The 18,777-nt window shown below is 42.7% G+C and overlaps 2 protein-coding genes across 2 annotated transcripts in view; one reads left to right on the top strand and one right to left on the bottom strand.

Annotated features, from left to right (window-relative positions):
* The window catches only part of LOC134161812 (complement C4-like), a 41,879-nt gene extending 35,931 nt beyond the window's left edge, over nt 1–5,948 (top strand). Inside the window, exons 37-41 of the mRNA XM_062614984.1 lie at nt 496–585; nt 1,188–1,280; nt 2,051–2,134; nt 4,381–4,513; nt 5,677–5,948. Of these exons, the coding sequence (XP_062470968.1) occupies nt 496–585; nt 1,188–1,280; nt 2,051–2,134; nt 4,381–4,513; nt 5,677–5,815 (539 nt within the window). The 3' untranslated portion in view covers nt 5,816–5,948. The remainder of the gene's footprint in view (nt 1–495; nt 586–1,187; nt 1,281–2,050; nt 2,135–4,380; nt 4,514–5,676) is intronic.
* Nucleotides 5,949–8,093: 2,145 nt separating this feature from the next.
* STOML3 (stomatin like 3) lies at nt 8,094–16,871 on the bottom strand. Its single transcript, XM_062614985.1, has 7 exons — nt 16,186–16,871; nt 13,150–13,253; nt 12,279–12,351; nt 11,079–11,161; nt 10,111–10,314; nt 8,992–9,126; nt 8,094–8,843 (listed from the first exon to the last, which is right to left on the bottom strand). Exons 1-7 carry the CDS (start codon nt 16,235–16,237, stop codon nt 8,652–8,654), a joined length of 843 nt encoding a protein of 280 aa, XP_062470969.1. The 5' UTR covers nt 16,238–16,871; the 3' UTR covers nt 8,094–8,651.
* Nucleotides 16,872–18,777: the final 1,906 nt, after the last annotated feature.

Genomic DNA, 18,777 nt, shown 5'->3' with positions numbered 1-18,777 from the left:
AAAATTAGGCCAAATCTCTACTTTGCCTGAAGCTGAGGGATCCAGGTAAGTTTACACTACATTTAAACCACTAACTCTTGGTGATCCTAGCTCCTCTTCCTGAAACAGTGAAATCCTCACTGTAGCTTTATGGTCTAAAGATGCTTCTTAAGATGGATGATTTTCACAGGAAAAAAATAAAAAAAAAAAAAGAAAGAGTACAGCTTAAAAAAAAAAAACAAACAACAAAAAAAACTAGAACCAAACAAACAACAGCAACAACAACAGAAACTACAGAAGCAAAAATGCAGGTCACTGCCCAACTGAAAGGCAAGGTGAACCCTGAACTCTAGGTGCCTAAGCTATAGGTCTTTGTGGACTATTGATGTGCATCTAACCCTTTAATGCCCTGATTTATCTGGACCAGGGAATAGTTGACCTGCAAATATAGCTTCTACTGCATAGGCTTTTCAAATGGAGCTCTCTGAGAAAAGCCATTTTGTTTCTTCTCCATAGACAGAAAGTGCAGCGTGTTCTACAGTGCTCCTAAGAACAGTGCCATGCTTTCGAAGGTGTGCCATGTCAATGTTTGCCAGTGTGCAGAAGGTAAGGAATGGCTAAATAGACCACTCTAACATAAGATAGCTATTTCTAAATAATACAGTAGTCAAAGCATCCTCTGGTATGTTTGGTACCAAACTGACAAATTTTTGTTAAGATATCCAGGATTGACTTGATAGCTGAATATGTGTGTAAAAACCCTCCAACACACCTCTAAGAAAATTTTTTGTTATAATGTTGAGTGGATAAGTATGTGTAAACTATATCTATCCAAATATCTATGTTTACTCAGACAGATGTATAATTTATTTATATAGAAGTGTCCTGGGTTCAGCAGTAGCAGTTGACTGCTACTGCTGAACCCAGGACAAGAAGGAAGAGATAAGGTTAGATATAAGGAAGAAATTCTTTACTATGAGAACACTGAGCCAGTGAAACAGGTTGCTCAGAAAAGCTGTGGCTGCCCCATCTCTGGCAGCATTCAAGGCCAAGGTTGGACGGGGCCTTGAACAACTTGATCTAGTGGAAGGTGTCTCTGCCTGTGTCAGAGTTGGAACTGGGTGATCCAACCCAGGGGAGTTGGAACTGGGTGATCTTAAAGTCCTTTCCAACATTAACCATTCTATGATTTATTTTCTTCACTCTAGGTCCCTGCCCAAGACAAAAATCAACTTTCAGTAAAGCTGTAACACAAATGTCACGCTCTAGCTTTGTTTGCTACTACCCTATTGCAGATTATGGTAAGGCATGAAAGACATCTGTCAATTTAGTTTAAACATTGTTCTTTTTAATAAAAATAAATTTCTAGTTTTATATGCCCCTCTCCTGAAATGGGTGAGGTTTCTGTATTTGGCCTAAAAGCTGAGTTGATGAAACAAAGCTGTGTACTATCACAATCATCAAGGGGGTGAAAGGGAAAACTAAAAGCTGTGGAAAGACACAGTGGGATGCTGGGGGATGAGCAACATCATGTTACATGGTTTAGAAAAGACCTGTGGTGTGAGCAACACTATCCCCTACATAATTAATGTTGCAGGATGGAGATAAAGAGACTTGGCATGGTGTGCCACAGTTCAGTGACTCCTTTTGTGGAGCCAGATAAATATTTTCTTTTTTGTTAATTTATATTTCTGGCCTTTTGTTTGGACGGAAAGTTGGAAGAGCTACTGAAGGAAAACTGGTTCATCAGCTTCAGTAAGTTAGATCCCGACAGAGGACAGGAAAAAATGTGAAAACCCGATCAATCATATAGGAGCTTCTTTAAAAAAAATAATATACACAAAAGGAATACAAATCTCAAGGTTGACGATTTTCTGACTGATGACCTGACTTTCTAAAAGCATACTAGGCATTCAGGATTACTATCCTGTTGTCTTTCATAACCCCATGATTTGTGAATAGATGGTACACAGGGGTCTGTAGAGACAGCTGGTAAAAGCATACTTATTTTTCAGTTTTTGATGCAATTTCTTGTTTCCATCTGGCCTCACACAGTTGTTGTCTGTTGCAGTGTACGAGGTGGAACTCCTCAATAGTACTCAGAAGAATGTTTTTAATTACTATGAGGCCAAAATCCACCGAATCCTTAAAGCCAGTAAGTATCAAAAAGTTTGGCTCCTTTCGTTTACCTGTAGGAAAATTAGGTTGATTCAATGTTAGCCAGTGCAAGCCATGCAGATCTCTTCTCTTGCTGTAGGAAGTAGGATCAGATATGCTTCTGTACTAGGCTTGCAAGAAGGACTGATTCCTTGCAAGGCTTCTTTGGTACAGCTACCTCCCTGTTCCTTTCAGCTCAGGAGTAGGTTGCTTCAGCTCACATTGTGCAGCAACCTCAGAGCACAAAAGCTTCAGTTTTTCAGATGAAACTAAACCAGAAGACACATTCCAGCTGCATTTAGTCCATGGCTCCAAACTGGAGGTAGTCTAAGATAAACCCTCCAAAAATATCTATAGTGTGGATATTAGGTCTTCTGTATCAGCCAATTCACTTTATGGGCTGCTGTTATTGATTCACATTTTTTTCTATTGGAGAAATATCCGCTGACCTCTGTTTTGATACTAGATGAAGATCTGAAGTGCTTGTTACCCAATAAATTATTAATCACTTGCAATCCTAGCAGAACAGGCAGAGTTGTCCACAATGGCTTGCCTGGAGTCAGTGAACACAGGAAAACTTCTAGAACTTCAATTTAATAGATGTGAAAAAAACAAAGAAGCCCCTTTATTTTTTTTAGGTGCAGTGTAAAGCTTTGCACTGCTCTCAGACAATGTCCTTTCACAAGCCTGCCATCCCAGCTGTCCCCAGGTGAACTTTATCAGCAACATCAGCAAACACTGATACCCTCAAAGTAATTTCTGGAGAGTCTGTCATATCAGACTTCAGCTGCTGTGGTATCCACATGGTTGTCAGGTTTGAGTTTGGTAGCCAGAGATTGCCTTTAAAAAGCAGCTTCAAAGATTCTGAAACTTTCCTGGACTGGAGCAGAATAATTAACCCACTCCCTTGGTCTTTGCCTAGGGCACTGGCAGTGTCACCAAGTACTTTATGGCACACAATTTGTGATCTGTGCCCAGTGCTTGGGTCCTGTCTGAAAACGAGGTCCATACCTCATGAGTTCAGGGACAGCATCTTTTCTACAAGGGACTTTCCATATGTAGAGAAATTATAATATACCTAATGATCAAAACACTGGCTATGGGAGATGAGAGTACCAGGATGGAAAATTTCATTAATCCCTCCAGAAAACCTTCATGATCTAAAGGACTTAGAGCTCTGAGCCCCAGTGGATTTGAACTCTCAACTCATAGGCAAGCACTGGAAACATTCTGTTTCTTGGCAGCTGAGAGAAATATACTTTGATTGTGAAGTAAAAGGGAAGAGATGACTTCTCCCATTCCTACCTCCTCTTTATTTTATCCCTTAAAATCCCCTTTGGTTTGGCAGCTTATGAGCATCAAGGGGCTTTCAACAGGCTTGGGAAAAGCTGGGAAGAGACATGAAGCCACGAGGCATGAAGAAAAAGCAAGGCATTTCATCCAAAGAAGCTCATGACTAACTAGAGTTGTTATCTTTTGTTCTTTTCTGTACCTGTTTTCAGTGAGGTTGGTCTCTGTTGCCATCACCAAGGGTAGATGAGAATTAGTAGGGTAAATTCTCATTTTCTGGACCCCTGGCATTATTTCAGTACCAATCCTTGCAAATAAAAGGTTGGTTCAGAAGACAGATGGAAACACTTGTGTAAGACAGAGACAATTTTGCAGATGCGCACTCCTCAGACTACTTTGATTATTAACAGAATTAGTGGGCAGTGTGGTGCCCAGATGAATAATTTTCTGGGCCAGAATGCTGACCAGGAACTTCTAAATTATTTTATGTGAAGTTCAGGTCAGATGCACTCAGAAGAGTGAGTTTTTAATAGTGTCTGCTGCACTGTTGAGCCTCAAGATGTTTGAGTTTAGTTTGCTAGCTTTTAAGACCATTACGAGCCTAAGCAATGTGAAATATAAAAGCATGTTTCCCTTGCCTTTTTCTTTAATCTCTGAAATTTAAACAAACTCCATAGGGCCTGAAAGTTCTTTATAGCAAAACAGCTCCTTCAGTAACTACTGAGGAAGTTCAGACAGCCAGCTAAGACAAAAATGGCTTACTTTTTCTCAGATAATGTTAAGGAAAGTATATCCTACCATATCATGGCCATTTATTCCCATGCCAAGCCACAGCTCACAAGAGAAATATTACCTTTGCTTAGCAGTGGAGTAAATGATCACAAGGTGTTGTGTCCTATGGACTACGGTTCTGTATTAGAAAAGCTGATGAGGTTTTCTCTTATTATGCCACAGCTAGTGATGAAAGCATCCAAGTGGGTGTCCACCGACAGTTCCTAACACGCTCTGCATGCAACTTAAATGTGGTCGCTGGCAAACGGTACCTCATCATGGGGAAAGATGGGCAAACGGTTGATTTCAACAACAAGTGAGTGCAATGATTTCCAAGCAGCAGCTATCATGGACCCTGGATCCAGAGGATATTCAGCCTCTTAAAATACCTCCAGAAAGCAAAGGGAGGACCAAAATTTTAGGGGCCAATTCTGCTGGCTTTAGTACTACACAAAGAGGCAAAAGGGTAGCTGTGGGGAACAGCTGAGACACCCAAACCTGTCAGCTTATGGATCTGTGCAGAGCCTCATTCCCACATTTCTCAGAATCAAAATCTGTCTCTGAGTCCACTGGGTTAAAAACTCACAGCTAGAAAAGTAGGATGGGAAATGCTCCATAGTTCCATCTACTGCAGATGCCTCAGACAACTCCTATGCTTGCAAAAGAGATGGGTGGGACCATGGCTAAGAGCAACTCTCAGTTTCTGTGATATCATCCATGCAAATAGCATATTCTTCTCATTTCTCATTGTCACACTTTAATGAGAAAAGACAATTGATTTGAGGAGGAACTTAGCCTGACACTATCAAATATTCTGTGAGGAAGACACCTTAAATGTTTCATTTTCCCGTGTGGAAATGGAGAAAAATTAGTGCCTCTGAAAATTTCTAGGAGGGAGACCTTCTCAGTCAAATTATGACTGCCACTTCCTAAAACCTTAAAAAGTCCCTCTCCCCATCTCTGTACAACAACAGAGAGTGCTTAAGTCAGGGGTCTGCTTCAACAGAAGCCTGCTAAAAACTGAAGTCTCACAAAGACTTGTAGCTTCCAAAATCTTCCCCAACCCAGTCATAAAATGCCAGAAATGGTTATCACCACAGAAAATTAGGAAACATCTTGGAATAGTCTGTTGAAACAAAACCCCCCTTCACTGTGTTTCACTGATGTGCACTGGGGCTTTTGTGCTACTCCAGAAAACTAATAGAAACTTAGCCCAAGCTTACCTGGTGGCACCCAAAACACACGTAGTTTTTTCAGTTAGTTAGGCCCAGTGTGGCACTGACACTTCGCTAACTTTATTCAAAGCACAGTTAACCTGCTGGTGAAACTTGGTTTCAGACAAGTTTCTTGGCTGGTGTAACTCCTCCTGCTCTCAGAGATGCTCAAGTGGAGGGATACAGCATCATGGGGTGTATGCTTTCCCATTGCTCCACATCCATAGTCATGACTCACCTCTTTACCTGTCCCACTTGCACTCAGGATGCAGTACCTCCTTGATTCACAAACCTGGGTAGAGAAAATTCCAGAAGACAGCGAGTGCCACACCACCCTGCACCGGCAAGCCTGTGCTGACCTGCATGACTTCATGGACACGTCTGAGAACCTGTGCTCCTTCTGAACCATTGCTCTGCTTCCCACATCCTGTCTGTGTGACTGCGACGTGGCTCCTTCCAGAATTTTTCTTGCTGATTCTGCTTTGCTGATTGATCTATTTCTTGTAGACACAGGCGGGGGGGGGGGGTAGAAGTGTAATAATAAAAGATTGCAGTTACTCTAATATTGATTGTGGGTTTTGTCCTTGATACTGGTGAAGAGAGAGCAGGAATTTCTGTCTCCCTGATCCATTGTACAACAGCCCAATCATCCTGCAGGGGATCAAACAAAAAATCATGGTGCTTGCAGAGCTCATTAATTCCTGCAGTCATTGTCACTGGACAGCAAAAGAGGCCAAGAAATTTGCATGGCTCAGAAAGAAGACTGGTCATTCATGGACTTACCAAGTACAGCCTGTTACACTGCTACTGAAAGAGATACTAACACTCATGCTTCAGCACATCAGTTAATTTCTGATTTTAATTGTGAGTCCTCAGGTAAAGGAATGAACAACCCCACTTACACCACAGCAGAATTCCCATACACACATCTGAAGCTGGCACTGGAACTGGTCCAGCATGAGGGATGAGCAACTGGATTGGATATGCCCTGTGCCTGAGCCAGCAGTCCTGCATGGGTGTCGTGGTTTAAACCCAGTCAGGTAATTCGTTCACTCACTTCCCCCCCTCTCTTGCCCTCCCCCCTCCCCCTACTCCTGAAGGGGCAGAGAGGAGAATCGAAAAGAATGCAACTCCCACGGGTTGAGATAAGAACAGTTTAGTAACTAAGGTATAACACAAATCACTACTGCTACCACCAATGATAACAATGATAAAGGAAATAACAAGGGAAGAGAATACAACACCTCAGCACCAGCCGACCGATAACTCGCCCCCCAAGCCCAACCAAGCTCCGACCGATACCTCCTCCAACCCTGCCGTCTCCCAGCCCTTCCAGCAAACTCCCAGTTACATCCCGGGCATGACGTGCTGTGGTATGGAATACCTCTTTGGTCAGTTTGGGTCAGGTGTCCTGTCTCTGCTTCCTCCTGGCTTCCCCTCCTCCCTGGCAGAGCATGAGGCTCACAAAGTCCTTGGCCAAACCAAAACATTACTATCAGCTCTGTTCCCAGGCCGAAAATCAAAACACTGCACTGCACCAGCTACCAAGAAGGAGAAAAATGACTGCTACTGCTGAACCCAGGACAATGGGCTAGTTAGTGCTGGTAGTTCACTGAGGGCACAGAACTGCTTTTTAACTGCACTCTGTAGTCACGTCTTTCAAGCTTTTCTTTTTTCAGAGCTTAATTAATTTGCACTACTTAAAAACCACCTGACTCAATCTGTGGTTGTATTTTTCTAAAGCACTGCTGCTACTGTGGCCATGCAAAGAGCTCTGTAGTGGAGATGCAGTATTTGCTAGGGAAAGGTGGGGGTATTGCTGCCACAGTTCTAAAGGCTTCGACAAACGGCAAACTGACAGTGAGAAACAACTCCCCAAAACTCAAAACCTCTCTTTTCTTAGGATAAGAAAAAGCCTGTAGAAAGTGTTTTGATTACACTGATACATAGATGGTTTGCAAATACAGGTCTTAGTTCTTCTGTTTGCCATCAGTATGCCATTTGGCAGTCATGTCTGAAGCAGAGCAGAGAAGAAATGAAAAGCTGTGTTTGCTGAATAGGTCACCATCCTTGGATGCTCGTAGCACTGTCCTCGTGCCAGCAGCTACTGAGTGCAAAAATTTGTCACCTGGACAGCTTTGTGGTACACTGGTGAAAATAAGAAGGACCTGTATCAACAATATGATAATTAGTAGGTCCATGCTGATCTGGTTAATTTGAAGTTAAATGACCTTACTGGATAGGAGGGGCAGCAGTGAGCCTTGCATGGACAAGATACTACATGGCAGCATCACCTACCAGAACATCTACACCATGAGAGCCTTTGGATTCACAGCAGACAGCTCATCACCATGTGCCAGCACTGTGAACTGCCCAGCTGAAGGCTGTAAACTCAAGTATAATGACAGCTGAACTCGGATATCAGCGATGTCCCCCACTGCTGCCAGGCATTGCAAGGATAGAGGGTGAGAAAGGTTTTCATTATGAAAACCTGAACCTCTGCTTCATGACACCTGCAAAGGAGGATAAGAAACCTCCTGAAGGTGCAAGTCAGACACTTAAATCAACATCGGACAATCTGTTTTCCTCAAGGTTTTCTCCAGCTTTCAGATTTAGAAAATGTGATTGTAATGCCTGGACATATATTGTCTTCCTTTTATAACAGATCCCGTAGAAAGGTCAGTAAAGCAAGTGTTAATTTCTACTCTTATGAGACAAACAGGCTGTTCCACTGACATACCATTTATCCAGGAATTCTTCCAGTAGTTATGAAAGAACACCTCTAAGGTTAGGGGCCTAAATCTTTCTTTTCACTCCACAGAATATGAGTTAAATACCACTGTCTGACCTCCTTTTGTGTGGAGTACATCAAAAGCTCAGAGGTTCTTGCTTTGCAGACAAACTACCAAATAATTTCTATACTCCAGACTCTGTAAAATGTGGTGAAAGCATCATTAAAATTTCATACTAGGTCTAACATGCATTTTACATATTTTATATTTCACATGTTTTCTTCCATTTCACTTAGAGATGACTCTGCTGAAACTGGTTAGCACCTGAACTTTGCAAATGCAGTCATAAAATGTTGGAGCTATGTGTGATTATTTAACTATTTTCACTCTTATTTTTGATACAGAGGATAGAAGCATGCTTCTACTGTAATTCTGGTAGTCTGGAACCCTTGGAGTCCTGGGAAACCATTTAAATCTCTCTGTTCAAGAAGCTAGCATAGAACAGTCTCTAACCCCCTTTACTTTTCTGCCCCAAACTCACAAGCATATTTATAGGGAGAGGGAAAACAATGGTGGAATTATTTTTTGCCGTTAATGTTTGCAGGTAGCACAGCTGGAGACCTGCCGGAGACTCAGCCAGCACCATGGAGGCCTGCTTGAGAGCTTTAGAAGCATTCATTTCTCCTGCTGCTGCCACAATCTGTAAAGTAAGAGAAGTGGAAATGGCTCTGTGACGCTGCCCATTGTGGGGAAACCTCACCTTTACAATGAGGAGAAAAAAAAAAGGCACTTGGAGGACTGGGACAAGGATACAAGAGCTTGGGGGTAGACACTGCCATGGATCTCACCTTAGCTCTTGTCTCTCGAGCAGCCTCTGCTTCGGCCGCCATGGCCCTCTGCATGGCCACAGGAATCCTGACATCTTTGATCTCCACACAGGCCACTTTGATTCCCCACTGCTCTGTAGCTCTGTTGAGGATAGCCTTGGGACAAACACACAACCCATCACAAAAGGCACAGTGAGGGCAGAAAGAAAACCATGCCATGTACCCTGCTTCTAGGACAGAAGGAAAGTCAGCATGCAAACCTGCATAACAGAAAGATGGAGCCCTACCGTCCAATGAGTGTAAGTACAGTGGGTACCACAACCTATGAAACTCTTGCTGATCAACTCCTGTGTGGCTTCTCTACTGCCTCCTAAATTATGATCCCCATCCTTTCTTTAGGTGGGTGCTGGTCAAACTTCTCCCTTTTGCAAAATAATTCTATGGCAACTTCCTAAACTAGCACAACACAGTGAAAGCACGTAACGGCACACTATGAGTGAAAGACACAGCACAGCCCTGTAGCACTGGCATGCTCTTCTGTGCTCAGGCTGCTATGTACTACTGCACCCATGTCACCACCATGACCCTGGCTCTGCCTACCGCTGCTCTCTTGGCTGGAGAGGTGTACAGTCTCTCTTTGATTTGACTATGCCTCATCTCTGACTGAAAAAGAGTAAAGCAGGTGTTGGATTTCTCTGCTTCCTCCCTGGCTGACAAATAAAACAGCAAAACAGATGGCATTTTAAAGCATAAGCCAACTCAGTTCTGTACTATATGTTGTTATGACAGGAGATAAAGCTTTGTCTTGATTAAACCTCAATCAAGGGTCTGATCAAGACAGAGTTTCCCACGAACAGCAGACTTTCTCACTACTTACAGCAGCCCCTGTGCAAAGGCTAAACTAACTTATTCAAGTCACTGGATAATTGCAGATTTTTGTTGCTTTTTGATAGGAACTCTTCTACAAGAACCTGGGGAAATACCTTTCTTTCTGACTCCAGACAAGCAGATGTATAACTGAAAGAAACATAATGGAAAATTTTGTTATCATTGTTGAAAAGAAAGAGAGATTAGTTCTGATTTGCTACTCCCCAGAACACATCTCCATGCTTGTCAGTGAATTTTGAGAGCTGGATTTACCTGGGTACTGCATGCAATTTCCTCACGGCCTCCCAGGAGCTGAGCCAAGGTCTGCATAGCCAGAACGTTTCTCAGGGTTGCCTGTGCCAAGAGGAAGGTAGCTGAATGGACATCAGTGATGTTAGCAACAGCTCTGACAGCACTGTGGATCCTGTAGTACAGCACCCCATCGACTTGGGTAGCAACAGCATCTTTTGTGAGAATCTGCATTCGACAAATGTACAGAATTAGAGAAGGATCCAATGACACATCCTTTGCCAAGGAAGGGAAATGTTTTTTTTTTTCTCCTTAGTGAAAAAAAGACCCTGATAATGCAAGGAAACCAAGAATTTATTTTTGTTTCTTTGTCATTCCCCCGAGAAATAACTTTAAGGAAGCTATCCAGCATCACCAAAGTACATACCCTTCAAATAACTCTTCCAATAGTGAGTAAATCTCATAACTTGAATCATTTTCTTCTGCAATGGTGGTTATATGACCATGGTTATACTCCTCCTTTCTTGTAGAAAGGGCCATTCATGATTTTATAAATTACACACAGTTTGGAAAATCTGTGCTACTTCCTCTAAACAAAGTATTTCCAAGAAACTCCAGCAAATTAAAGCAAAAATTAAAAGCAAAGTACAAGAAATTTTGCACTTTGAAATTTGCAACAAAGAAATCTGAAAAATATTTAATCATTCACAGAGGAGTTGTGTCACCTTTTGCCAGACAAGTCCTCTGTGCTTCAGCAGCCAGTTTGCCTCAGCAGAGCTCTCATGATGCTCCACTATCTGTTCCCTCCTCGACATGTTTTGCCTTCAAGAAATTTTGTAAGCAGTTTGAAAGTCAGGAAATACAGCAAATAAGCTAAATTCTGTGGTAGTTTACAGGTGTACGACTATAAAACACCTGCATTACTTTTGATCATGCCATGAATCACCTCTGCCTTTTATGTCTGTCTTAGACAGCTGCTAGAGAATAGTTACCTCTTGCAGAGGAATGTTACAGGCAACTGTTCTAAGATCAACCTTGACAAATGTATCTGTACATGGAAGTATGAGGATTATACCTGAAAAACAAAAATAATTACATGAAATGCCACTGAAAGCTAACTCTAGAACCAGGTATCCTGCAGCAAGCAAACGGACGGAAATATCCACAGGGTGGGGAATGTGCCCACCTTATTACTACAACTGTCCTTTCCGCAACAGGACGTTCCATTTTCAAATAACTGAGGGAAATGCAGATATCTGCAAATAATGTTAATTTATTGGAGCTTAATGACCTAGGGCCCTGGACTGGAAATGGGGAGAGTGCAGCTCTGGTCTCAAATCTGCCACCAGACTTTTGACAAAAATTCCTTCCACGTCTTTGTTTGGTTTCCCCTTTATAAATCATAAGCCATATGTGTCTCAAGGAATGATATACCCCAGGCCCAGATTCCTGCACCGCCTGTAGGTTGCAACATGAGGAACATTGTCCCACATTCTGACACATCCTGTGAAGGAGTCTCCACTCACCTTTCAGGAGAGGGAGGCTTGACATTGCTATTCTTCTCATCTCAGCACTTTGACTAGGTGCCCAGAGTCATCAAGAAGAGTTCTGCACCTGCCCTAGCTGCCCTTTGGACCACATGGTTGTTATTCAAGAGGAAAGAAAGAATCTGAAAAGGACTTTTTCACCTTATTTCAGCTTCCAGTTTGCCCCATTTCAGTGCAAAAAGGTCGTAACTACACCAACACAAATACTTTGTGTTGCTGGGTTTGGTTTGTATTTGTGATATATAACCTGATCCTAAGTGACTGCACCAAACTCTGTATAGATGCAGAGTGTCCTTTTCCTTACACATTTACTATTTTCAGAGCAGAAGACAGCTAAATTGCTGGCAGCAGAAAGAAGTGTTGGAAGTGAGGCACATGTAGAGTAAGCAGCCCAGTCACTCAAAAAAGTCCTTAGCAGGCCTGAAGACTGCATGTAGCCCTCCCCGGTCCCCCATCAGTGTCTGTAGCATGAGCTCAACCTACCATTTGTTGTCCAACCTACTCAACAGCAAAGCTGTACCTGATATCAAAGTCCTCAACCTTCTGCTGTGCTTCATGCACCTCTGCAATTCTTGATGTGGTCAGAGTGCATCGTAATAACATAAAACCAGTGCATCTTAAGGGAATAAAATTGCATGTACTCACCTGGTCCCTTTGCTTTCTTAGACAGTATACGTCCCAGACGAAATACAACAGCACGTTCATATTCTCTGATAACCTAGGAAAATATTTTAAGTTTAGAATTTTGCAACTAATTCTATTCCCACTTTCTGGTCTGATTTTTTTTTTACTCTTTGGCATCCATACTATATGTGAAAAAAAGTAGAGATAATATTGGAACCAACAAAACCGCAAAACACTCTGCATCTTAAATCTTCTCACCTCTTGGTTTGCTGGAAAAACTCAGACCCTGCTCTCAAACAGGTTACAAAACAGACAAAATACAAAAGAATTGCCACTCGTATGGTGAGGCTACTCATAACTCTCTCAATATCAGTACTACACTCAGAGGCGTATACCTCACCTCAGATAACCCAGCTAACTGCTTCAGTCAGTGTATCAGGACTCCTCAAGGCCTGGTGTTCAGGGAAATCATCCTGGTAACTCATCCCTAAAAACTGATTTAAATTACTCATGTCTTGAAGGGGCATTTTGTGGCTTTAGGTTACAGAACTGCTCAATGCAGGGACCCATGTGCCCATGTACTCATGTTACTCACTAGCAGCACCAAATACGAGTTCTTCAGAAAAGTTTTTAGATTTATTCCCCCAGTGCTGTAAAGCAAGAAAGTTTAACTAATGATGAAAGTTGAGATTGGAAGAAATCAAATGAGTAAATTGCGGTGATATAGAAAGTCAGTGGAAGAACATGGATCCCAGTCCTAGTCCACATCTTCACTAGAAACCGTTATGATTTCCAAAAAGTGAATGTGACAAACAAAATCAAAAAATCAATTAACATAAGTAACAGCAGTAATAATTGTGTTCTTTTTCTGCCTCAAATCCCACTAGCTTACCTTCACACATGCCCAGATGGAAATAGGAAAGGTAATAAGCACCAGGAGGAATGAAAACGAAAGCAGGATCCACCCACAGACACCAATTCCTTCCCGTCTGTCAGCTATGAAAAAAATAAGAGCAGCAATGAAGGCAAATTCTGAAGAGAGTTACCTGAAGGCTGTAGATCTAGTCCAGTGCAATCATGAGGGATTGCAAAATCCACAGAAACTCACTCCCTCTTCCTCCCTTTCATTGCCCACAGAAAGCTATGAAAGGCCTAACCAAACATCCAACTTCATGGCCCTTCTGTGCAAAAGAATAAAAGGCTCAGAAAGTATATTTTGTGCCAGGTAAGAAAGAATTCAAATGAAAGGCACTGTTAGGGGGCTGTGAAGGAGAAATAAATTATCAGGTGGAATATCCATGGATATGAATCTGTGTTGGTTTGTCATGGCTGGATAAAAAAGATTTAATTAGTATGAAACAGGTAATAAGGAAAATGAGGGGAACTCCTGCTGCCTTTAGATGGGCATTTTGAGGAATACTGATGGACCAGTTCATTCACTGGACCAGAAGCTTCAAAATCACTACCTGTCAAAATGCATGCTCATGCATTTTGAGTAGTTCTCGCACTGGATTCAGCCTGTCTCGTCCCAGAACTTCATTATAATGAAATCTCACTCAAATCAAAATCAAAATAATTTCATTATTTTCATGCCTGAAGGGAAGGCACTGGTGAGTGTTTAACTTTAGGAGGCTCTTTGTAAAGAAAGGGTTATCAGGAGCAGCTGCTGTTTGAAGAGAAGAGCAGCTGGAGCTACTGAGGTCCTCAAAGAAGAGGCACAAAAGAGGGCAAGGAGGAAACAGGACAGTCCTGCTACCACAACAAAGTGCTGTAAGGTCAATTCAGTACTGCTAAATGCAGAAATGCCTTGGATCAGGAGAGTCATAAGAAAAGCAGAAGTAGCAGGGATGTAGGTTGGGCCAGCCCCAAGGGCTGCCTGGCTGCCAGGTTTGGGCCAGAAGAGGATTTTTGCAGGTGTGAGCATCAAGAGATAGGAAGCCGAATGCCACAGCTTCTTTCCCAACACAGGGAGAAAGGTGACAAAGGCTCAGAGGTCTCAGAAAACCTCCCCCATGCTGATGAAATGGAAAGATGCAACGTGCTTTGGTTATGTTACTTCATAGGCATAGGGTAGCGCTGCGAATTTCTGACGTCAAATAAAATTAATATGCAGATAGAAACTGGTAAATAGAAAACAATTCATTTTATACCTTGTGAGAAAAAATCTTGTCACCACAGTGAAGCATGGTGAGGCTGCCTGATCTGTAAGGCACAAGCTAACAGACCAGCAGAGCAGGACTGGCAGGTTTGTGAGAAAACCCACAGCAGCCCTGGAGGACGAGACACAAGGCAGCCCTCCTGTAGCTCCTTCCTCTATAGATACCTCTGTGCATAGCTGGTCTGCGCCTGCTGATAATGTTCACTGCAAACCTGGGTGTTACCACCAAGCCCTTTGCTGCTTGTGGTTTTAACCATTCTAATTTTGAAAGCCCTGCTGCAGATTTAATGACTCACACATAAATATGTTTGTGTTCAAGACCGAGTTAAAAAAAGACCACCATAAATGTTCTCCAATTACCCTGAAGTTTCAAACCATTTAGCCACAAGACAAATGAAAGACCCTAGAAAAACACAATAGTGTAGAATAAGGGCACTTGTAAGATTCAGTTCCCTTTTTCTTGAAATGCTCAACACAGTACATCATCAACACACTTGATATAGAAAATCACAATATGTGTGTCAAATCTGAAGAGCAAATTAAAAGCTCATGTCGAAGTTGTCTTGTGAAGAATATAAAGAACTCTGGGCAAATACCTCCCAGGTCTCCAGAGCAATGAAGAGATGGAGTAGACTCAGCCTCTTTTAACCACTAAGCAACCTCCTGCTTCCTACAAGCACCCAAATCAGTCCTGCTGAGACTCATGCTTGTCCCATCACACTATCCATACTTATGGCCAGGCAGTACAGTGAAAACAGCACGCATTGCCAGCAATAACTAGATTTGGCATCAGTTCTGTTGCTTGAAGAGAGCATCAGGTGTTCCATCACACAAATCCAAAAATCTTTTTTGGGGGCTGAAAAATTCTTATACCTTTCTCTAACTTATATTTCCCCCTTTCCACCCCATCCCTACGTACAGAAGTGTATCAACAGCTGAATCAGCCGTTTTAGCCCCTAGGGTTATTTTGCCCAAAGGAGATGCTGGTGCATGCTGGCACAGCAGAATGAGGCAATTTAGTTTCACCCACTGTCCTGGGTTCAGCAGTAGCAGTCATGTTTTTTTTTCCTTTGTGGTAGCTGGTGCAGTGCTGTGTTTTGACTTCCAGCCTGAGAACAGTGTCGGTGAAGCCGATGTTTTCGGTTGTTGCTAAGTGATGTTTACCCTGACCAAGGACTCTGTGAGGCTCATGCTCTGCCAGGGAGGAGGGGAAGCTGTGAGGAAGCAGAGATGGGGCGCCTGACCCGGGCTAGCCAAGGAGGTATTCCATACCACAGCACGTCATGCCCGGGGTGGGGGGGTGACTGGGAGTTACCCGGAAGGACACGGGGCTTCCGGGTGGAACTCGTTTTCTTGGCCGGTGGTATCGTATTCTCTTCCCTTGTTATTTTCTCTTATCATTGTTGTCGTTGGTGGTAGCGGTGGTGATTTGTGTTGTACATTGGTTGCTGGACTGTTCTTGTCTCGACCCGTGGGAGTTGCACTCTTTCAATCCTCCTCCCCGTTCCTACGGGAGCGGGAAAGGGGAGAGCCCCGGGGGGGGGGGGACACGGACCTCGATTGTTGTCAGCTCAGCACCACTCACTGGGAGTGAGTGAACAAGTTACCTGACTGGGTTTAAACCACGACACCCACAAAGGCAGATCCTGAATTTTCCTCTACAACCTATGTCAGAGACATGAGGAATGCCTGGGATCAAATCAACTTTTTTGTTTGGATAGTTTTGCTCCTTTTTAATAGAGAAAAAACACACACAAAAGTGAGGCTTACCAATTAGATGCTCTGTTTTGTTTTCCTTGGGTTTCCCTTTCTGGGGATCCATCACATTTGAGGGAAGCTCTGATCCCCTCACAGATGAGACAGCAGCATACCTCAAAGACTCACATTGCTCATGTGAAGTGCTGAGGTGAGAAACAGGGTGAAAGAAGGAAAAATCCCCACTTGTATGAGAGTCCTCTGGGAGTGAGTTACCCTGGTGAGGGGGTGTTTACAAAAACAGTCTTGAGGTTAAGGGCTGTCCCTGATGTAACTCCGTGGTCTTCTGTGGCTGTCTTCTTGTCCCAGCTGGTTTTAGACCCCACAAAATGCAAGTTGGAAATTATTTCTATGAATCAGTGATACCTGTCACCAGAGAGCAAGACAAAACACAAAGAGAAAATAAAGAGGAAATTTCCTATGAGGACTGGCTGAGGAAACTGCAGTTGTTTAGCCTGGAGAAAAGGAGACTGAGGAGAGACATTAGAATTCTGTGATTCTATGATTCACTCTCTACAACTACCTGAAAGCACTCTTCTCCCAAGCAACAAGTGATAGGACAAAAGGAAATGGCCCCAAGTTGCACCAGAGGAGGTTTAGATTGGCTATCAGGAAAAGTTTCTTCGCCAAAAGGGTTGTCAACCATTAGAACAGGCCACCAAGGGAAGGGGTCAAGTCTCTCCTTCATCCCTGAAGGTACTTAAAAGATGTGTGGACAAGGCACTCTAGGGACATGGTTTAGTAGTAGACTTGGCAGTGCTGGGTTAATTGTTAGACTTCACGATCTAAAAGGTCTTTTCCAACCTAGTCAATCTATGATTCTATAAAGCCAGAGTGTACAGAGTGAGTACTGCTCCTCTGCTGTACACCTCTTAATAAAATAGGGCTCAACTACTGTTCAGACCTCAAATACTAGCAATGTAACTAATCCTCCAGTTGAGGTCCCCATGCCGCATAGAATAGCTCATCACACATTTCTTGATACTATCACTACAGGTTGAACCCCGTTGTGTTAGATCTAAAAACCACAGTAAAGCATTTTAGCTCCAAAGTCTTAAAAATTTTCCCCAAATATTTTCCACAAAACACTTTTTAATATTGACAAACCAACCACAGCATTTCAGACTAAGCCATTTCCAAAGGCTGCAACAACAGGCAGCAGCTGTCTCAAAGGACACAAATCTGTTGCTTACTGAGAAAAAAAGGAGAGTCAGCTTTTAATATGTAATTTATGAGTATGATGTATAGCTAAATTAATAATACAGCTGTTTTCTGTGGGCATCCATTATCTAAATTATGTTTGAAGATCAGGCTCTAGCTTCATTTCACTTAAGTCTTCAACCTTGACCGTATTGACATTAGTCCCAGATGGGTCATACAAAGCCAACTGCTCCCCGGAGAATCCTTTCTCAGCTTCATAAGAGAGAATGCTACACCATTGAATGCATGCTTTAAATCATCATGAAAACTGTAAGAACAAGCATCTTGCAACACTGGGACTGCCATGCTTATTGCAATACCATTCCAAATACGTGACAACATCCATTTGAAGGCAGTTGTAGCATTATCTTCAGTATTGGGCTTCTCAGGCTGAGCTGCATGATCAAACCTGTTCAGAGCAGATGCCTACTATGAGGGCAGCAAGGGCAAAGAAAGATTATGCTTTAGAAAAATGGCTTTAATTATTGCAGAAACAAAAGCATCATACGCAAAACTACCCCAACATTTGTATTTTAGAGAAACTCGGTTTTATTGAAAATATTTTTTTCCAAGCCATTTGAATAGAACAATCTACACAGGTACTTATATTGTCAGATAGATGAACAAAACATGTTACAACCTAACAGAAATAATTGCTCCTTGTTGTTTACTGAGAATTCCTTGATGTACCTGTAAATACAGCCCTTGAGAGGTGACTAAAGCAGACGGTGTTTTTCTTTTACATTCAGGAACATTGCTGTATTAGCTTCTCTGTGTTAACTTAAGCTGCACCTTAATTCTGTGTTTCAAAAATTCAAAAAGTCAAAGGTAGGGCCATCTTAATCCTTTCTCCTTGGGGTTACACTGGGGCATGTGGATAACTCCCCACAAAACACTCAGAGAAGAATATACATGAGCACTCTGGGGCAAAACAGTTTACAGGCTGCAAGTTCACTTGTGCTGAAGAGCCTGCCACAGCCCAGTGTTACAGAGCAGTACCACAGAGAAAACCAGTTTGAGTCTAATGCCACTTCAGCAGGGCTCATTTAGAAGTAACATCAGACGAATGTGGCTCGAGTCACCAGCAGTTCAGCTATTTCTGCAGCATGCTGATACAGCTAAAGCCTTCAATTTCTATTCTGAAAGCAGACTGAAGGCTCAGTCTGCACGGTGATTAGGTGCTTGCCTGTAAGAAGGCCATTCTCCAGCACTTCTCTGCACCAACTGCTACATTTGCAAATGGCACCAAGTCCTTCAGACAAGAGGATCATTTAGATTTCCATTTCTCTAAAGTAGGCAGTTGCTCCCACTTATCACCCAGTTGCAGACTTAATCCTACAGACCAAGCACCCCCCACTTCAAAGTTTGTTAAAACCAGAATGAGGATTCTTACACACAGCCATTCCT

The sequence above is a fragment of the Pezoporus occidentalis genome, unplaced genomic scaffold, assembly GCF_034315485.1.
Source record: "Pezoporus occidentalis ecotype Australia unplaced genomic scaffold, CSIRO_AGI_Poc_V1 ctg18, whole genome shotgun sequence".
Lineage (NCBI taxonomy): Eukaryota > Metazoa > Chordata > Aves > Psittaciformes > Psittacidae > Pezoporus > Pezoporus occidentalis.
Note: the sequence above shows the minus strand (reverse complement) of the source record. Positions and strands in the feature narration are given on the sequence as shown.

Excerpts from the sequence above, each read along its gene's own strand:
- STOML3 (XM_062614985.1), bottom strand. The coding sequence starts at position 16,237 with ATGGATCCCCAGAAAGGGAAACCCAAGGAAAACAAAACAGAGCATCTA. Across the intron at positions 12,352-13,149 it reads CCATCTGGGCATGTGTGAAG|GTTATCAGAGAATATGAACG; the intron begins GTAAGCTAGTGG and ends ATATTTTCCTAG. Across the intron at positions 11,162-12,278 it reads TAAGAAAGCAAAGGGACCAG|GTATAATCCTCATACTTCCA; the intron begins GTGAGTACATGC and ends TTTGTTTTTCAG.